Source organism: Ostrea edulis, chromosome 8 (assembly GCF_947568905.1).
Source record: "Ostrea edulis chromosome 8, xbOstEdul1.1, whole genome shotgun sequence".
In the NCBI taxonomy this organism is placed as follows: domain Eukaryota; kingdom Metazoa; phylum Mollusca; class Bivalvia; order Ostreida; family Ostreidae; genus Ostrea; species Ostrea edulis.
Genome location: NC_079171.1, coordinates 14,671,707 through 14,689,206, shown reverse-complemented (window position 1 = coordinate 14,689,206; position 17,500 = coordinate 14,671,707). Strand labels below are relative to the sequence as shown.

General features: G+C 35.3%; 1 protein-coding gene and 1 long non-coding RNA gene across 4 annotated transcripts in view; one reads left to right on the top strand and one right to left on the bottom strand.

Moving 5' to 3' along the window:
- LOC125661884 (G patch domain-containing protein 4-like) overlaps window positions 1-17,500 on the top strand; it is a 40,441-nt gene that overhangs the window by 12,707 nt on the left and 10,234 nt on the right. Inside the window, exons 1-4 of one of the 3 annotated variants that reach the window (XM_048894014.2) lie at window positions 7,720-7,740; window positions 7,967-8,033; window positions 8,587-9,001; window positions 9,937-10,103. In XM_048894014.2, coding sequence (XP_048749971.2) covers window positions 7,994-8,033; window positions 8,587-9,001; window positions 9,937-10,103 — 622 coding nt within the window. In that variant the 5' untranslated portion in view covers window positions 7,720-7,740; window positions 7,967-7,993. Of the gene's footprint in view, window positions 1-7,719; window positions 7,741-7,966; window positions 8,034-8,586; window positions 9,002-9,936; window positions 10,104-13,989; window positions 14,134-17,500 lie in introns of those variants that run through there. The other 2 variants (XM_048894013.2, XM_048894015.2) reach the window with 2 other exon arrangements.
- On the bottom strand, window positions 656-6,801 carry LOC130049431 (uncharacterized). The gene is made up of 3 exons (XR_008797925.1): window positions 3,599-6,801; window positions 831-997; window positions 656-721 (listed from the first exon to the last, which is right to left on the bottom strand). It is a non-coding gene; the product is annotated as an uncharacterized LOC130049431 (long non-coding RNA).

Here is a 17,500-nt window from a genome sequence, read left to right as displayed (position 1 = left end):
TATAAGCAAAATATTAGTTATAATTTGCTATGATGCTTTGAAATCTTTCTTAAAGCAACAATCACATACTAGCGAACTAGTGAACTAGAGTTTTCAAGCAGTCTAATTCCAATTTTCTCCATCATTTTTTCTTAAAACTAAAATACAGTTCTTTTTAAACTTATTTTTAATTATAACTTACTTTGATGTATTCTAATGAATAAAAAAAACCCACATTGTGTGGAAATTTAATCATTTTCATTTGAAATGGAAATGGAAATTTATTAGGATAATTTCATTTGGTACATTAAATGTATCAAAATTCAGAGAACAAATTCACCACCGTTCACATCAATACTGATGCAATTTGCACATGATTTTTGCAGTTACTTTCCAATTCTTGCAACTCTCTCTCTCTCTCTCTCTCTCTCTCTCTCTCTCATAAACAGAAAATGTTAAATTGGGTATAGTATACAATAAACATTCTGTATATTGTTGACATTCATACACTGCCATTGTAAATGCAGAATTACTTTAGTTTAAAATTTTGAAACAAAATTAAGCAGAGCATCCATTCCTGCTGAAAGGCTTGACTTCTATATTTTTGTTAAACATATTTCCATTGACAATTTCGATTCCTGTGATTTTTGAGGCTTTTACTGTGATAGGTATTTTTGGAAAGGTATAGGTGGAACATTTTTCTTCACCACACGCGACAGCAGTGTAATATGAGAATCTCTAGCTGGAAAATGAATTAACACCAAAATATAATACATGTATTCATTTAAGAACTTCTTTTCTCAACTGAACAATCAATTTAGATATTGGGCAGGTAGTAAAAAGTAACAAACTTAATCCTGTTGATTCCAAGTCAAAAAATACAAGAGGAAAATGTTGCTGGCTGGAGTGCTGTTTGACAGTTGGCTCTGGTACCATTGTCATATCAGTCTCATCAAATACAATCTCACACTTGAAATTTTCTCCTTCTCTCTTCTCGATCACAACTGTTGATTGCTTCCTAAAATTTTGATAGTCATCATTATCTAGATTTAATGAAATGTTGTGACGAGAAGTCTACATTTTTAATAAAGGAAATGTATCAAGTTTTTTTTTTCATTTGGAAATTAACTCTTCTGCCAGTTTTCCACTGTGAATTTACCCTAGGGTTTTCATATATACCTTGTGAAAAATGCAGTTCAATAATTCAAACATGCATAGAATGTTTTTAATTTTTTTTCTCAATTTATAATCAAGCATTTTGGTTTAAAAAAAGGTCGTTTGTCGTGACATAGACAAAGGTCAAATAGTATTCGACTTAACCCGCTGCTTTCAATGTGAGGTCAAATAATTTCCTTGATATTTCAAACGCTTACTTCTCCTAGGCACCTGACCCCACCTCCGGTGTGTCCAGGGGTCCGTGTTTGCCCAACTCTCTATTTTGTATTGCTTGTAGGAGTTATGAGATTGATCACTGTTCGTTATCTTCACCTTTCATAGTGTTGTGCACTAAACAAGATTCGCAAAGGTATGTAAAGAAACTTCAAATAATTTCTAGTTCCAGCGAATGTAAGGAAATTACAAAGCATTGCTAGTTCCGTTTAATGTAAGGAATCTACAATTCATTTCGAGTTCCGGTTAATATAAGACAACTACAATTCATAACTAGTTCTGGTTAATGCAAGGAACAGTGATCAATCTCATAATCCCTATCTATTTAATGTAAAACTTATACGGTACCAATTTTGATGCACCAGATGCGCGTTTCCACTAACAAACTGAATCTGCACTAAGTCAGGAAGCTTTCATGTAAGATTGAACTTTTCTGACTATTGTCTTTGAGAAGAAATGTTTTAAAGATTTCCCTATATTAGATGTAAATGTACGTATTATATACAAATAGTAACCTTTGTGTTACAAAGTATATGATATATTATAGGATTTCTTTTACTTAGAGGGCCATATTTTCTGTGGATTGTTTTCTGTACAATTGTATGTTACTCATTTTACAGAAACAATACATTTTCCTTCGATCAATTATTCCTATATGGCTACATGTAATTTATTTTACAGCGACAATTATATATGTTGTTCTCTAAGTACTACTTCTAAATTATTCTAAGATTCGGTCTGGAACAAATCAGTGTTGCTTATTTTAGCCATGTGACCATCAACGATGTGTTGACACAAAGGAGAAACAACGCTTGATCTGAATTTTATTAAACTTTCCGGCTTTGCAAGGGAACTGAACTACTACTATTCTGATCTACAAGTATTTAACAAACGAGTTCTGCTTTTTCGTGATTTTTTTTTTTTTTTTTTTTTTTGGAATGCTGCAGGGTATTCTCCTCCTGTGTCAGTGTCGCCCAGTTTGTTGAATTGCGATTGCTGCTCGTCGAGTCTAACTACAAAATCACTCAGGTGTGACAATCACATTTGGGTAAATACGGGTAGAATAAAATAGGCTATCTGAACGAAAGATGGTGGGTAAGATGACAAATGTGTATATATTTCAGAATTCATGTCAGCTTTAAGGCATTCAAGACGGGAGATAATTGTTCCTTCATAAAGTAAAAGGTTATTCTGGTAAACTTTTAAGAACAAAACATCCGCATCCGGGAAGGCATTACCAGCCTTAGCCATACATAGGTCAGTAAGTGAGATGCTTCATACCAATACGCACGTTCCGAGTTACCCAAAAGTTATTTCCCTTTGGCGAACTCTTTCGCATTTGATGACGTATGGTGGGTACACAATGTATACATTATATCGTAGACTGGCATTGTACATAACGATTACGTACGATTAATGTAATAAAAGCGTAACTTTTGTTTATATCAATCACTGGTATGCATATTCTGGCCATATCAAGCATAATTTGTTTGAATAAGATCATCAAATTGGCTATTAAATCATTATTCGTTTCCTCTTCTACATGAGTGACGCTTTTATCAAAGAAAGATGGCAATTAACAATATTTGTTTGAGCCATTTTGTTATCCAATACTCATAAACTCACTAAAGTTGCCTTTTCCCTGAGATAGGATGGTCTCAGAAACTCTGGATAACATCTTTTAAGAAATAATACAACGATAGTAATTAGCAAATGTACCCACTGTCATCATATTTTACGTCATAATTTACGGAAGAGTTCGACAAAGGGAAATAACTCTTGGGGAACTCGGAACTTCCGTATTAGTCCTTTGTCTAAAATTGCTATTTGGTTTTAAATACAAATTACTCTGTTTACCTGATCAAAATTACAGGGCCGAAGATGGGTGTAACGGGTCAACAGGGAATGCTTGCTCCTATTAGACACATGATACCACCTCTGGTATGTCCAAGGGGCCGTGTCTTTACGCCACTCTCTCATTCTGTTGACATGAACTAATAAATACGTATACCTTTCTCATCTTATCCGCCATATTTCTCTCAGGTAGCCTAATTTACTCTACCCGTGTATACCCCAAATGTGATTGTCACACCTGAGTGATTTTTCTAGGTGAACTCGACCAGTGCATATGCATAATATGTAATGCACATGGCATATTCGCCAAAAACAAAACAAACAAACGTGTCAAATACGGACGTCTACTCAGCAGGTATCGGAGATGTGCACTTACCGAAAATATAAGATTCTCTTTATTCTGATAAATCCACGAACCAAAATGATAAACTCCATTTGTATCTCGTTAGAACTTTACAACACGTTATCATTCCATTATACAGACTGTGACACACTTCAGGTGGAAGTATATAAACACTGCTCAGATTGTCATGCAAGTAAACGAATAATTCCTGGCTTTTAGGTTCTTTATATACTTCCACCACCACCACCACCACGCAATTACCGGTCGCATTGCTCAATGGTAGAGCGTTTGCTTCCTAACCGGAAGCTCATGAATTCGAATCCTCCTCATGCCATCGCCAACCTAAGACGTAAACATTGGTAGTGATTGGCCCTCCAAATGCACTGCATTTACGGGTCTTTCGGAAGGCCCTATGGCGGTAGGCGTTTGCACGCTAAAGAGCCCTCGCTACTAGGGGGTAATAACCATTAATCATAGTACTTCATCCACAAGTGGTGTATAATAAGGGTGAAAATTGTGAAATAACCAGCCAACTACTACCATTCATACTTTCGTTAACATCGCACACACTCTACCTACACGTTCGTTAACACCACATACCACAACCCTTATTTTCATTAACACCACATACCACCATTTATACACCACGTACCACCATTCACATTTCCATAAACACCATTTACACACAGCTAATGGCACATCGGATGCTAACACATGTGTTTTAACACCGGTTTTTTGTTTTTGTTTTTACACCAATCACACCACTACCTATACAGGTCAGAGAATTGATAGTTTTACATATCAATATCAACGAAAGAGGTAGATCTACCGTTATTAGTTTGCATGTACATTGTATCACCATCATACTACCACGCACATTTCCATTAATACCACCATACTACCACTCACATTTCCATTAACACCACTCATACACCACATACCACCACTTACCACCACTTGTACACCACTACTGACACATCAGATGTCATCACTTACATCTTCTTTAACATTACTCACATCACTACCTATACAGGTCTGAGAATTGATAGTTTTACATATCAATATCAACGAAAGAGATAGATATACCGTTGTTAGTTTGCATGTATTACCATCATACTACCACGTACATTTCCATTAACACCACCATACTACCACTCACATTTCCATTAACACCACATATCACCACCCATACACCACTCAAACACCACCTATACACCCCATACCACCACCTGTACACCACTACTGCCACACCAGATGCCATCACTTACATCTTCTTTAACATTACTCACAACACTACCTATATAGTTTTGCATTTCTTAGCATGACAGATTGATCTACCGTTTTTAGTTTGCATATATCACCACCATACTATCACTCACATTTCCATTAACACCACATACCACCACCTATACACCACATACCACCACCTATTCACCACTTACACACCACCTATACACCCCATACCACCAACTGTACACCACTACTGGCACACCAGATACCATCACTTACATCTTCTTTAACATAACTCACATCACTACCCATATAGGTCCAAAGTTATGCATTTCTTTGCATAACAATATTGATGAAAGAGATCGATCTACCGTTATTAGTTTGCGTGTGTCACCACCATACTAACACCCACATTTTATTAACACCACATACCACCACTTGTACACCACACACTACCACTTATACGGTAAATAACACCTACTCCCCACTATTGCCACACCAGTTCCCATGACTTAGGGTTTCTTTAACACTACTCACACTATCACCTATGTAGGTCCTTAATTTTGCATTTCTTTCCATAATATTAATTAGAGATTGATTTAGCGTTATTAGTTTGCATGTTTCACCACCATAACACCACTCAAATTTTCGTTAACATCATATACCACCAATTATGTACCACATACCACCCCTCACATTCTCATGAACACGACTACTGGCACCGCAGTTGCCACCACTCATATTTACTCTAACAAGGATCCGTGTTTACCCTACTCTCAATTGTGTAATCATTATAAGATTGTTCATTATCTTCACTTTTTCATGAACAATTATGAGACTTCCTATATTTTAAAAAAGAAGAAGATAATTGATATAGTAAAAACCCAGATCTATAGAGAGAGCAAGTGCTCCGATAAAAGGAAGTTTAAAATGCATCTAATGCAGGATACTCTTTTTCATTTTCAAGAGTATGTTAGACATAATCAGATGGGGAAAGGGGGGTTTCTTTAGGTGTCAGAAGTTTGGCCTAACCCTTCCTTTGGTAACAGGAATATAAATATATACACTTTATACACCACCATACACCGTATATCGTTACCCCTTTACACACTGCTCGCAATAATTATGTAAATTAGATTTCCTTACATAACGTAGTGATGATCGGGAGAAAATAGAGGGGCGATTTCAAGGTCACAATATGAATTATGACCTTCGCGCAAATATAAAAATGTTGAGCGATTTGATACGAAATTGAAATAATATATTATTTGACAAGAATTTTTTTTCACGTATACGGCTTATCACTTGATAACACCTGTCAATATAACGACAACATATAGACATGAATTGTAAGATGTACGTCGTGACGTACTTTTTCGTTGTAATCTCATAGGGTGCGAAGTGCACAGATAGTTGTTTTCATAACTATAAAACTGTTCTGCTATATCCATAATAGAGTTTAGGTCCAAAGTACTTCTAGAGTAAAAATGAATTATATTTAAATATTTAGCGTAAAACTATATGGGATCCGGGTTCGAATAAGTCCCCACTTCCCCTTGCTTGTCGTAAGAGGCGACTAAATGGGGCGGTCTTTCGGTTGAGATCGCAAAAACCGAGGTCCCGTGTCACAGCAGGTGTGGCACGATAGAGATCCCTCCCTGCTCAAAGGCCGTAAGCGCCGAGCATAGGCCTAAATTTTGAAGTCCTTCACGGGCAGTAATGACGTCTCCTTATGAGTGAAACATTCTCCAGTTCAACAATAAAAAATCAATCAATCACATAAGATTCAATACAAAATAAAGGCCTAATGCAGAAAGATCTGACTCAAACCACACAATTTAGTGAACATATGCATAAACTCTTTGCATGTTATATAGAACTACCGAATTGCTGAGCTCATTGTTTACAAAACAAAGTCAAAGCGATTTTCAGAAAATAACCGCGTTTCCGAGAAATGAAAACGAAAGTGCTGTGTTTCTAGGGACTTTATAAATTGTTGATTTGATAAATGTGTGTTCATTTAATAAATGTGTAAACTTTCAACCACTGTTCTTCTTTAGTGGGAGCCCATTTCTGCTATTCCGTAAGTCGTTAGGTATTCGCTCAGACATGGTGATGAAAGTGAAAACGCGAATTGTGTATTGCGTTTATATACTTATTGTGACGTCATAGAAAAGCAGGTTTTTCTACAACGTCAATAATACTCTAAATTAATTAAATTGTTTATTTAATAAACATGTCAACTTAAAACCTTGTGTTATTCTTTAGATTTAATACACAGGAATACATAGAAATACACAGGAATACACAGGATTTCACAGGATTTTATACCGATTTTCAGAAAAATACCTCCAGGTTCCTTTTCCAGGAACTCAAAGCGAAAGTACCGCATGCTAAAATTAGACCAGCGGCCATAGGCCAGCCTATTCACCCAACACCCGGCCTACAACCCCTGCTGGGGTTGACCCCGTCCTAGATATTGAACCACTCCGTTGACCCCGACACCGCTTGACCAATCAAAAGACGCCCTTGCTTGACCTCATTTGCATAAAAAGTGCACTCAGTTGAACCCCCTATCGGGAGGCGTTATACTACTTGCCTGCTACTATTTAAGCATGATTCATCATTTATCTTGAATTTACCGTTGATCCGAAAATAATCCAAAAAATATTGTATCCAGGGGTCCGAGTTTGCCCTTCTCTTAATTTTGTATTCTTTATAAGATTTATGACATTGATCACTGTTCTTTTTATTATCATTATTACATGTATAAATACACGATATTTGTACTAATGTCGATGTCTTATGAAAATACCCAATCTAAATGCGGCTTGCGAATTTATACTCAGATATTTCCATGTCCATGTTGTTGCCTTTGATATCTCTACATATTATAATGGTGGTCATTTCCAATTATGACTGCGTTGCAGTAATAAACCCTGCGCGTATGTATACATGCAATACGTTTATTTTATACATGCAATACGTTTATTTTATTGGCTGGGAGGAAAAGTAGAATGTAAATATAAGAAATAAATTTCATTTTTGAAAAATGTGCTTCATGAAATGCATGCCGGTGTTCAGCGTTGCAGTTTCATACCTTCATGCTTTTTTCAAAAATGAAATTCCTCACTAGAGTTCATATATATATATATGATTTTCTCTATTTAGATTAAAAGTACCGGACTACAGTGCAATATGTCGCAGACTAACCAGACACTGGCCAAGAATTGCACGGGTATTGGTTTTAAAGTCTTGTCCAATTATATTATATATTGATTTTTATCCAATCATATGGAATTTTCTGCTTTATCTGAATATCACACAATTATTAATAGGCCTATTTATTTTGGGTGAATGGGGGGGGGGGGGGGGGCTTTAGATACTTGAGAAATACAATATTCACCGCGCGCGGGGGATATTGTACTTGTAGCGAAATCATCGTATTGGCCTATAAAATATCAATATTGTTTTAAAATTACTATATAATTGAATAATTCATAACATCGAAACAGACCATTAGAGCGCACAAAACGATTCCTGGTCGGTCACCTATCCAGTAGTTAATTTTCTGTTAATACTGATAATTCTATTCTGTATGACTGTAGATCTGTTGGATGCTGGTTAATTTTCTGTTAATACTGATAATTCCATTCTGTATGACTGTAGATCTGTTGGATGCTGGTTAATTTTCTGTTAATACTGATAATTCCATTCTGTATGACTGTAGATCTGTTGGATGCTGGCTATTTTTCTGTTAATACTGATGATTCTATTCTGTATGACTGTAGATTTGTTGGATGCGGACTATGATGAGATCGTTCTTCTATCGGCGATTGTGGGAGCAGTGTGTGGATTATCGTTTATAGTGGCTGGGATCATATATTGTTGTCGAGAGAAACCATATGCCTCTGGCTTAAAAAAGGCAGAACTGCACTGTCTATTGGAAGCCGTGTCAATTGTTGCATTTGTCTATGACGTTTCTTCTGACATTTTTCTAAGCGTGCAATATTACATGAAGGGAAACTTCTCGTACTTTCTGCTGACAACGTTATTCATCGCCCTGCCTGTGTTTTTTGGCTACGCTGCGACCATCGCTTTGGTCGCAAGTAAGTCTGTCGACCTCAAGAAGTGTCGCTGGTGTTTCTCCATTTTCGCAGCAGTGATATTTGGTCCAATAGTCGCTGTCTTTGTACATCTGATAGTGTAAGTCCTATTTTTATCTGTGAAACAATCGTAAGATATATATAGGATAATTTTGGCGGGTTCCATATGTTGCATTTTTATGGATAAATAACGTGAAACTTTTAGAATATAAAGCGCCAAAATTTCTGTCAAATCATGATATGAAAATCTGCCTAAATATAAAGCACCAAAATTCCTGTTCAAATCATGATACGAAAATCCGCCAAATTATAAAGCGCTAAAATTTCTGTTCAAATAATGATATGCAAATTCACCAAAATATAAAGCACCAATATTTTACCCTGCATTCTCCAATGCCAAAGTTACCTCAGTTGGCGAGATAACATGTTCATTTTAAATGTTCTTTATATGACTAGCCACTTTTAATTATAGTGATTAAGAAACGTATCATATGATTCATTGGCGTTGACATCTTATTTGTCAAGCAGAACACCGTCGTCAGACTTTTTGAAAAAAAAAAAAAGAGTGACGTCATGCACGCTAACCTTATACGTCTTCATAGAAACAGTTTTCTTTCAAATGTAAATCATGGACCGCGTATATGGACCAAATTAATTTTCTTAACTACAAAATGTTATATCGATCAATGCATATGTCCTATCCATGTACACTGTATGTTTTAACACAAAATATCTCAAAATATTGGCAATGCTTATCCATCTCAAAGAAAAGACGAGAAATGCAGCTAATTGCACGCGTCATTGAATACAGTAAATTCATGATTTCTACTAAAATTATCATTGTTTTGTATATCCTACATACCTCCGATAAAAATATATCAAACACGTTTGATTTTCTAGTTTTTTTTTTGTTTTTTTGTTTTTGTTTTTTTTTTTGTTTTTTTGAGCTGAATGTTTTTCATCAAAATTGTTTATAGTATAAAATCTCGGCAATGCCCATATCGCATAGAGAAGTGGTTCTTTTTTTCACTACAGGCTGATCTACAGTTTGGGATGCGGACCAGACGAACGTTTGTCCATTCACTTCTCACCGGCAGTTCACGGTATTTTGGAAATAAGTTTTGAATCGATACCGCAACTCTTACTTCAAGTCTACATCAACGTCAACACAATAACCTGTGACGAAGACGACATAAAAACACGTGAGTAGATCATCACAAACTATCAAAGCATGATTGTACTCGAATTTTCAAATATGATTTTCAAGACTACTTGCATCTGGTTTATAACGAAATTGTTTTAAACAAAAGCAAGACTATCATCTCCGAGAACTTTGTGGTGAATGTACAGTTCTAAAAAAGTTTTTTGTTTTTTCAGGACTGCTCCGATATTTTGCTGTTGGAGGGTCTGTAATTGACATTATTGTGGCAACGTATGTTTACAAAAATTATCTCTGTGAGCGGTTGTCACGCGAAGGAGAAATTGGATTAAACTTAAAACTCGCATCATTTTTTAAGAAATTATTTTTGATTGGAATTAGAATTATAATATTTGCCCTTATTCTGTCAGAGTTCACATTTTGGTTTTTCATGTTTGCGATATATAGATTTATAGTGTGCGTTGTGGTTTCGTTCGTGAAGTTGTGTTTTAGAAAAGAAACGAAACCAGAAGATGAAATGTCTTTTATAAAGCGTTTTGTAATCTCAGTCATAGATGCGTTTGTAAATTTGTTCATTGTAGTGAAGTTTTCAGATTATAAAGGTAGTTTTAGATATTTGAAATGTTTGTCATACATCTTCATTCACATTGAAAATGTTTTCCTCTTTATCACGTGGTTGGTGTTGACCACATACAGTTACACGTGGTACTACTGGCCAAGCATTGGGACAGTCGTTGCTGGAGCACTCCTCTATATCATATGTGAAGTAATTTTTTACAGACTTAAAAACGAAAATAAGGTTCATGACATCACTGCAAAACGTAGATATTTGTGGTAATGATACAATATTTAGAAGGCAAACTCGGAAAGGGGGACGAAAGAGGCGTTGTCCCTGCTTCTTAATCGGAATTCATGTTTTCAGTAGATAGTTTGTTGTTTTATTATGATAATGCCGATATTTAATTGCAAATTTCAATACAAGAGAACAACACATATGTACAATATCGTTATGTGCATGTATAACATGCGGGTTGATAACTGCAACATAGTTGCCATGCTTGTAATACATTATGTACATGAAGATGTGTTTTGTGTGTGTTTTATGCATCAATAGATTTGATGGCTAACTCTGTTCATCATGCAGACTGCAGTGCAGTTGTCTTTGTTTTCCTTTGTCATGTGCTTCTCAGATTTTGGGCTTTGTCAATGTGCATCCTAATGCTCCTCTGTGAGCCCAAGTTGGTTGAATAGATATTCTGTTCTATTATAATTTTAATAGATAGTGTTCCCTAATTCATGTTGTCGTGGTTGGAATAAATATTAACCCCGCTGCCTAACCATGATTACAAAATATTGTATTGTTTATAGTGAAATATACAGACTTTATAACTGAAATTCATCCCGTAACAAACAAACAAACAAACAGACAAACAAACACACTACAACAAACTACACGATTATCTTGTTTAAATACACTATCATTATTACACACAATATACCCAATGTTCACCGCATTACTACGTGTGCGCAGTGAACCAAACTATGAAAGTTTCAAAAAGAGTAAATCAGTGGGTATCCAAATCAGAGTCTTTCAATCTTGTTGAAAAACAACTCACTAAGATAAATTACAGCTAAACGTATTCAAAATATCGATCAACAAACCTTGCAATATCACCAACTTATTCAAAATATCCCAAACTTATTCAAAATGTCCCAAATTTATTCAAACTATCACTAAACGTATTCAAAATATCACCAAACTTATTCAAAATATTGCCAACTTAATCAAAATATCACTAAACTTATTCAAAATATCACCAACTTATACAAAATATTGCCAACTTATTCAAAATATCGCCGAACTTAATCAAAATATCACTAAATTTATTCAAAATATCACCAAACTTTGCAATACCACCAACCTATTCAAGATATGATCAACTTATTCATAATAGATCGAATTGAAGTTTTTTTTTTGGGGGGGGGGTCCTAAAATCATAAATCTAGTATTGATGTTGTTTTGGGATTTCTTTTATTTCATATATATTCATATTAATCAAAATATTGAACTCTTTTGTACATAGTAAATCATAATATCGAAGGTTTTCACAATAAATCTAATACCTGGGGTTTTTCTACAGTAGATTGTAATTAACTGTATCATGAATTTCCTTTAGTTGATAACAGTATTTGATTTTGATCAGGTTTACTTAATATTGTGTTGATGTACATGGTTCAAACTGTATAGACTGTAGAATACTATTCAGTTGTCATCTAATAAATTTTTACTGTGTACTTATTCATATATAAACATATTTTCCCTCGAATACTGATACTGCATTTTGTATCTTGCTGACATATGTACAGTGGGAAACTAGATTCATTATTTTTGTAGCAGTAAAAATCAATACAAAAGCATGTACATGTATACCATTTTGCGTACCATTTCATATAGATATTAATTATACATTCCATTTCAGTTACATATGTACGACATTTGCTTTCAATTTTCGTCTTGCCATTTTAACTAAACAAAACGAAAATAAAATATTTTATTTGTAATGTTGTCTGTTTGAATTTAAACCTGATAAGGTCAACAATTATCCAGATAATGTCAAGACCCTCGCTGCTACCGTCCTACGCACCACAGTGGGCGTGGCACGGTAAAGAACCTCGATCACTGTTGCATGTACAACTCTGGGTACGAGAGTGGGCGTGTCCACATGTACATGTACCATTCATCTGTTTGTCAGTCTATATTTGAGGTCATTCCATTCATATCGCACAAAGAAAACTTCCAGAAAACTCTTCTATTGTTACTGTTTCTGACCAATAGAATTCTTGTTATTATAGCTAACCATTTAAGTTCAGTCTTTTTAATCTATTTATAGTTTTAGGGTTGGTTAGTGCACATCTACCTTTGGGAATTTTACAACACCTATTCAGCTTATAACCATGAAAAAATAAGATGGAGAGATATTTTAACAAAGAAATTATTAACTTATACAATTAGAGAAATTCTTTTTCCTGAAATAATCAGTAAAACTGAAGTGTTAAATTATCTTATTTATGGGGTTGTCACTCACACTGAGAAAAAAAAGTTGTCAATTCTTTGTCATACCTGAGTAACGTTGTGACCTAAATTCAGACCAAATGTGATTCTTGGCTGACCAAATTGTAAAGTCTATTGATCAATCCAGCAGGCAATTGAAAACTCAATCGGTCTTTTGTAATTCGCTGATTAATATTATACAAATACAAATATTTACTGGTACAAACACAATTACAATAGTTGGCAAAGGCCTCTAATAAAGGACGTAGACCATGTTAAGCTATATCGGCCCTGTGGTGCGTTAAAAAATAAAGTAGATTGAACTGAAATAAAATTGTTATCATTTGATAATATAATCTTTATGCCATCGCGACGTATGTACATGTATATCACTACTAAAATATATTTGTAACATGTATCTTTTATTGTCCAGAGTAATATTTTTCTGTGTTATATTATAAATGTTTCTAAGGTAGGTGTTTCATAGCTTAGAATACGATTTACATTGAAAAAGAAAATGAGTTTCATCCTCGATCACACCAGTATTGCACGCATTACAACATCTTTCATTCATTGACGTGGAATTATAGCCACAACTTTCTATTGCAAGTTTATGTGCACTTAATCTAATTCTACTAACTTGTTGGTTCCAAAGATTGGTCTAAGGTATCAAATGTAACAGCAAGGAAAAAAATGTAACGGGCCAAACCAGATTCGAACCCGCCCGGGCTCCCTGAAGCTCTAATTACTTAGGTGTTAGAACTGGCATCAGCAATCTATTCCGTCTCACCACCACAACTAATACAATAGATTCAAATTTGTTTAGAGAAGAACTCCAAGGCCAGAATAAGAATTGTTCGAGTTCTGACACAGTTTTGTAGTTCTAAAAAAATCTTAACATCGGGATCGTTATTTATTCTGATGAACGGACATGTGCAACTTCCGGTTTCAAAGAAGATCACAACGATGTCAGAAAGCAGATTTGCTCAGAAGGAGCTAAAGAAATTTGGATGGAAAGAAGGTACTTCTGTTTATTGTTACAGTCTAAAGACATTATATATTGGACCCAGTATATTATTTTTTGCCCAAAAGGCCTTTGATCCGAGATACCTCTGACTCTTATTCCTTCTTTTAAACAAATACCCCCGCACATGTCTCAATTAACAATATAATCTCAGCGAGATTCGTCGAGGTTGGATATTTGGACTGACACCTCTTCCGAATCTCATACCGGGAAATCTTGCCTGAACTTCGGCCGCTAGTTGCGATTAAAATCAATCTAATTGAAATTAGATCCTATGATCCGCTCATGATCATCTACTATCGTAACCTCGGCTGAGATTCGGCTTGGCTGAATATTTGGACTGATGCCTTCACACGAATATCGGAGCAGTCCTTCATAATTCATGTCTGGAAATTCGCTTCAAATAAGTGATTTAACTGTTAAACTAACTTTCTGTCACTATTAATTTTACATTGCTTACTGTTTAGGTACGAAAATCCTAAAATGAAAATAGTCACTAAATTGATGACTTCCATGGCACAATAATTTATCTCCTGAAATTGAAGAGTTCCTATAGTCTGTATTTATTAGTTACTGATACATTGTATCTCCACATACCGTCTTGTATATCGCTAACTTAAAAAAAAAAAATATTGGAACTCTTCAATTTCGGGAGTTAAGATATTGTGCCATGGAACCCATCATTTGAACGGAAAATTTAGTTATAGTTTATTTTATGGAATTTACATACTTAGACGGTAAGTAATGCAGCATTAATAGTGATACAGATTTGGTTTAATAGTCAAGTAACTTATTTGAAGTGAACAGCAGTGTCACCTAAGTGCACATTAATTGCTAGAACGGGCCGAAGCTGGAAGTAAATTTCCAGACATGAATTATGAAGGACTGCTCCGAGATTCGATGAAGGCGTCAGTCCAAATATTTAGCCAAGCTGAATCTTAGCTGAGATTACTACTATCGCTACCCATGTGTTGCGATAGTAGATGAGGGAATCATAGGATCTTATTTTAATTAGATTGGATTAAAATAGGTTAAACTGAATTTCTTGTTCGCTTCAACTTTTCACCTTAGACATCCTATTTACACCCTATCACAATGAAACATGCATTTCTTACCTTTACATAGTGTAAATCCCACTGAACGCTGCTGAAGAGTTCAGATAGTTTAGGATGCCCTCAAATACTCTTACATTGGTTAAAAATTACACAATTTTCTTTTTATTACTTTTAAGTTACTGTATGTTTAAATGCTTTATATAAAGTAATTGTCATTCAGTAAGTTCTGTATTTCCAATCATAGTACAAACTATCATGAAATATAGTATCGAAACTCTTACGTGTTGAGAAGGTAGATATGAAATGAAGGTCATTTGCAACGGCTTCAAAAATTGCCATCATTTTATTTACTGTGGGATTTACACTATGGTAGGTGGTTGCAGTGTATTCACTTGTCAACAACAAATGAACATCGATATTACAGTGTTCTGCTGTTGGTATGACTTGTTACACACATGCTTATATACTATAAATTTGTTGTTTGGTGGTCACTAAATTGTCTCGGTTTAATTCAGCATTTGTGTTTAGCAAATTTTATGACCAAATGAGGAGGCAGTGATGGCTTCAACCCTTCAACCACTTTGCACATGAGGATAAGTCTCAAGCTCGTACTTTCCTCCAGGGACTGCCTGGGAAGTTGTGAGTTTGAGCAACACTTAAACTCGAGACATAATGAAGTGAGGGCCAGCTGGGTCTATCAGCTGTGTGTGACCCTAACAGTTGGGGTCTTGTGCCATAGCAGGCATTGCACATTAAACATTAGACATTGCTACGACCAAAAGAACCATACGTAGATCTGAATTTGAAGTACCTTATCTACAGCTTACAGTCAATTATCAAAGCTCTTGAGCATGTTATAATTTACCTTCGAGGCCAGAATTAAAAAGGAGTTTGTTTGCCATCGCAAGGCCGGCCCATTTTTAACCCCGCCCCCCCCCCCTCCCCCCCAACTGGAAAGTTTTTAATGACATAATTTCGGCCATGTTTTTTTTTTCCATTCAATTTTCCGGCTTCTGTTTTTCTTTCAAGTTCCTATCCACATTTGGTTCATCTTCACAAGTCAACGGTTATTGATTCGTTACCTCGCACCATGCTCGCATCTGTCACCATTCAAAACACGGGTTTGGGACAGGGAATGACGCAATGAGCTAAAATTAAATCATCCAGTGAGATTCCTCTTTTAAGATGCAAGTTTGGAAAGAGCAAAAACAGAAAGTGGTCTTCGTGGGGTACTTTTCTTAACATCAAGAACATTGCGTGTTGTTTTTATTTTGTAAAAAGGTAACTAATCAATAGACCTTGACTTGTGAAGATGCGTTTTGTTTTTAGCTCACCTGAGCTGAAAACTCAAGTGAGCTTTTCTGATCGCTTTTTGTCCGTCGTCTGTCTGTCTGTCTGTTAAACATTTACATTTTCAACTTCTTCTCCAAAACCACTAGGCCACAGGGCTTTCAACAAATTTAAAAGTAGGAGGCTGAAATGAAAAAGTAGAAGGCGATCCAATGCGAATGGCGCAGCCGTATTGCACGCTGAGCTATGCTCGGCGCCCTTACGGCTGGGGGTCTGGCGGCCGCTCAAGGCCCCCAGAAGCTCTGGGGTAAATGACGCAAAATCCTGCATTCTGGCGGTTTCCTGGCACTTAAATGCAGCTTTGAAATTGTCATTCTTTTGCCTGAAATTTTTACTTTTGCCATGAATTTATTGTTTCATATGTGAAATTTTCTGTTCATGCAAAAACTTTAAAAAATTCAACATTGCAAAGTACTAATTTTGATGCAAAATGAAAAATAAAGTGCATCAAGATAACTACATGTAATTATTTTTTGCAATGCTGTATCAATCAATTTTTAAGTGTCTTTGCTTGAATCTCTGCCACCCAAGAGTATAAGCAGATTAAAGTAAAATGTAAGAAGAATATAGATCACAACCAACACCAGTTTTATATAATAAAGCATCAATATATATTATATTTATAGTTGTTCTAATTACCTGTATTGTCAGCTTTCGTTTCCTTATTTAACGGATACATTGTATGTTATAAAAAAAAGTTTACATGTATTTAATCATTATTTTTTATTGAATTGCAAATAAGAGTTGCACTCCCAATATTTTAAGAATATTCTTCACCAATTAACACAACTCTATATTTCTATTTTCATTTGGTCCCTTAAAGTCTGTTAACTTACGCTGGGAGTAATATTTTTCTCCAAGACTGACATGAAACCCATTGGGACCTTTTGCTTTTGCTCACCCCAATATTTTTTAAATAAAACCCAAACAATCTTTATTACAAATTAATAAGTAACATT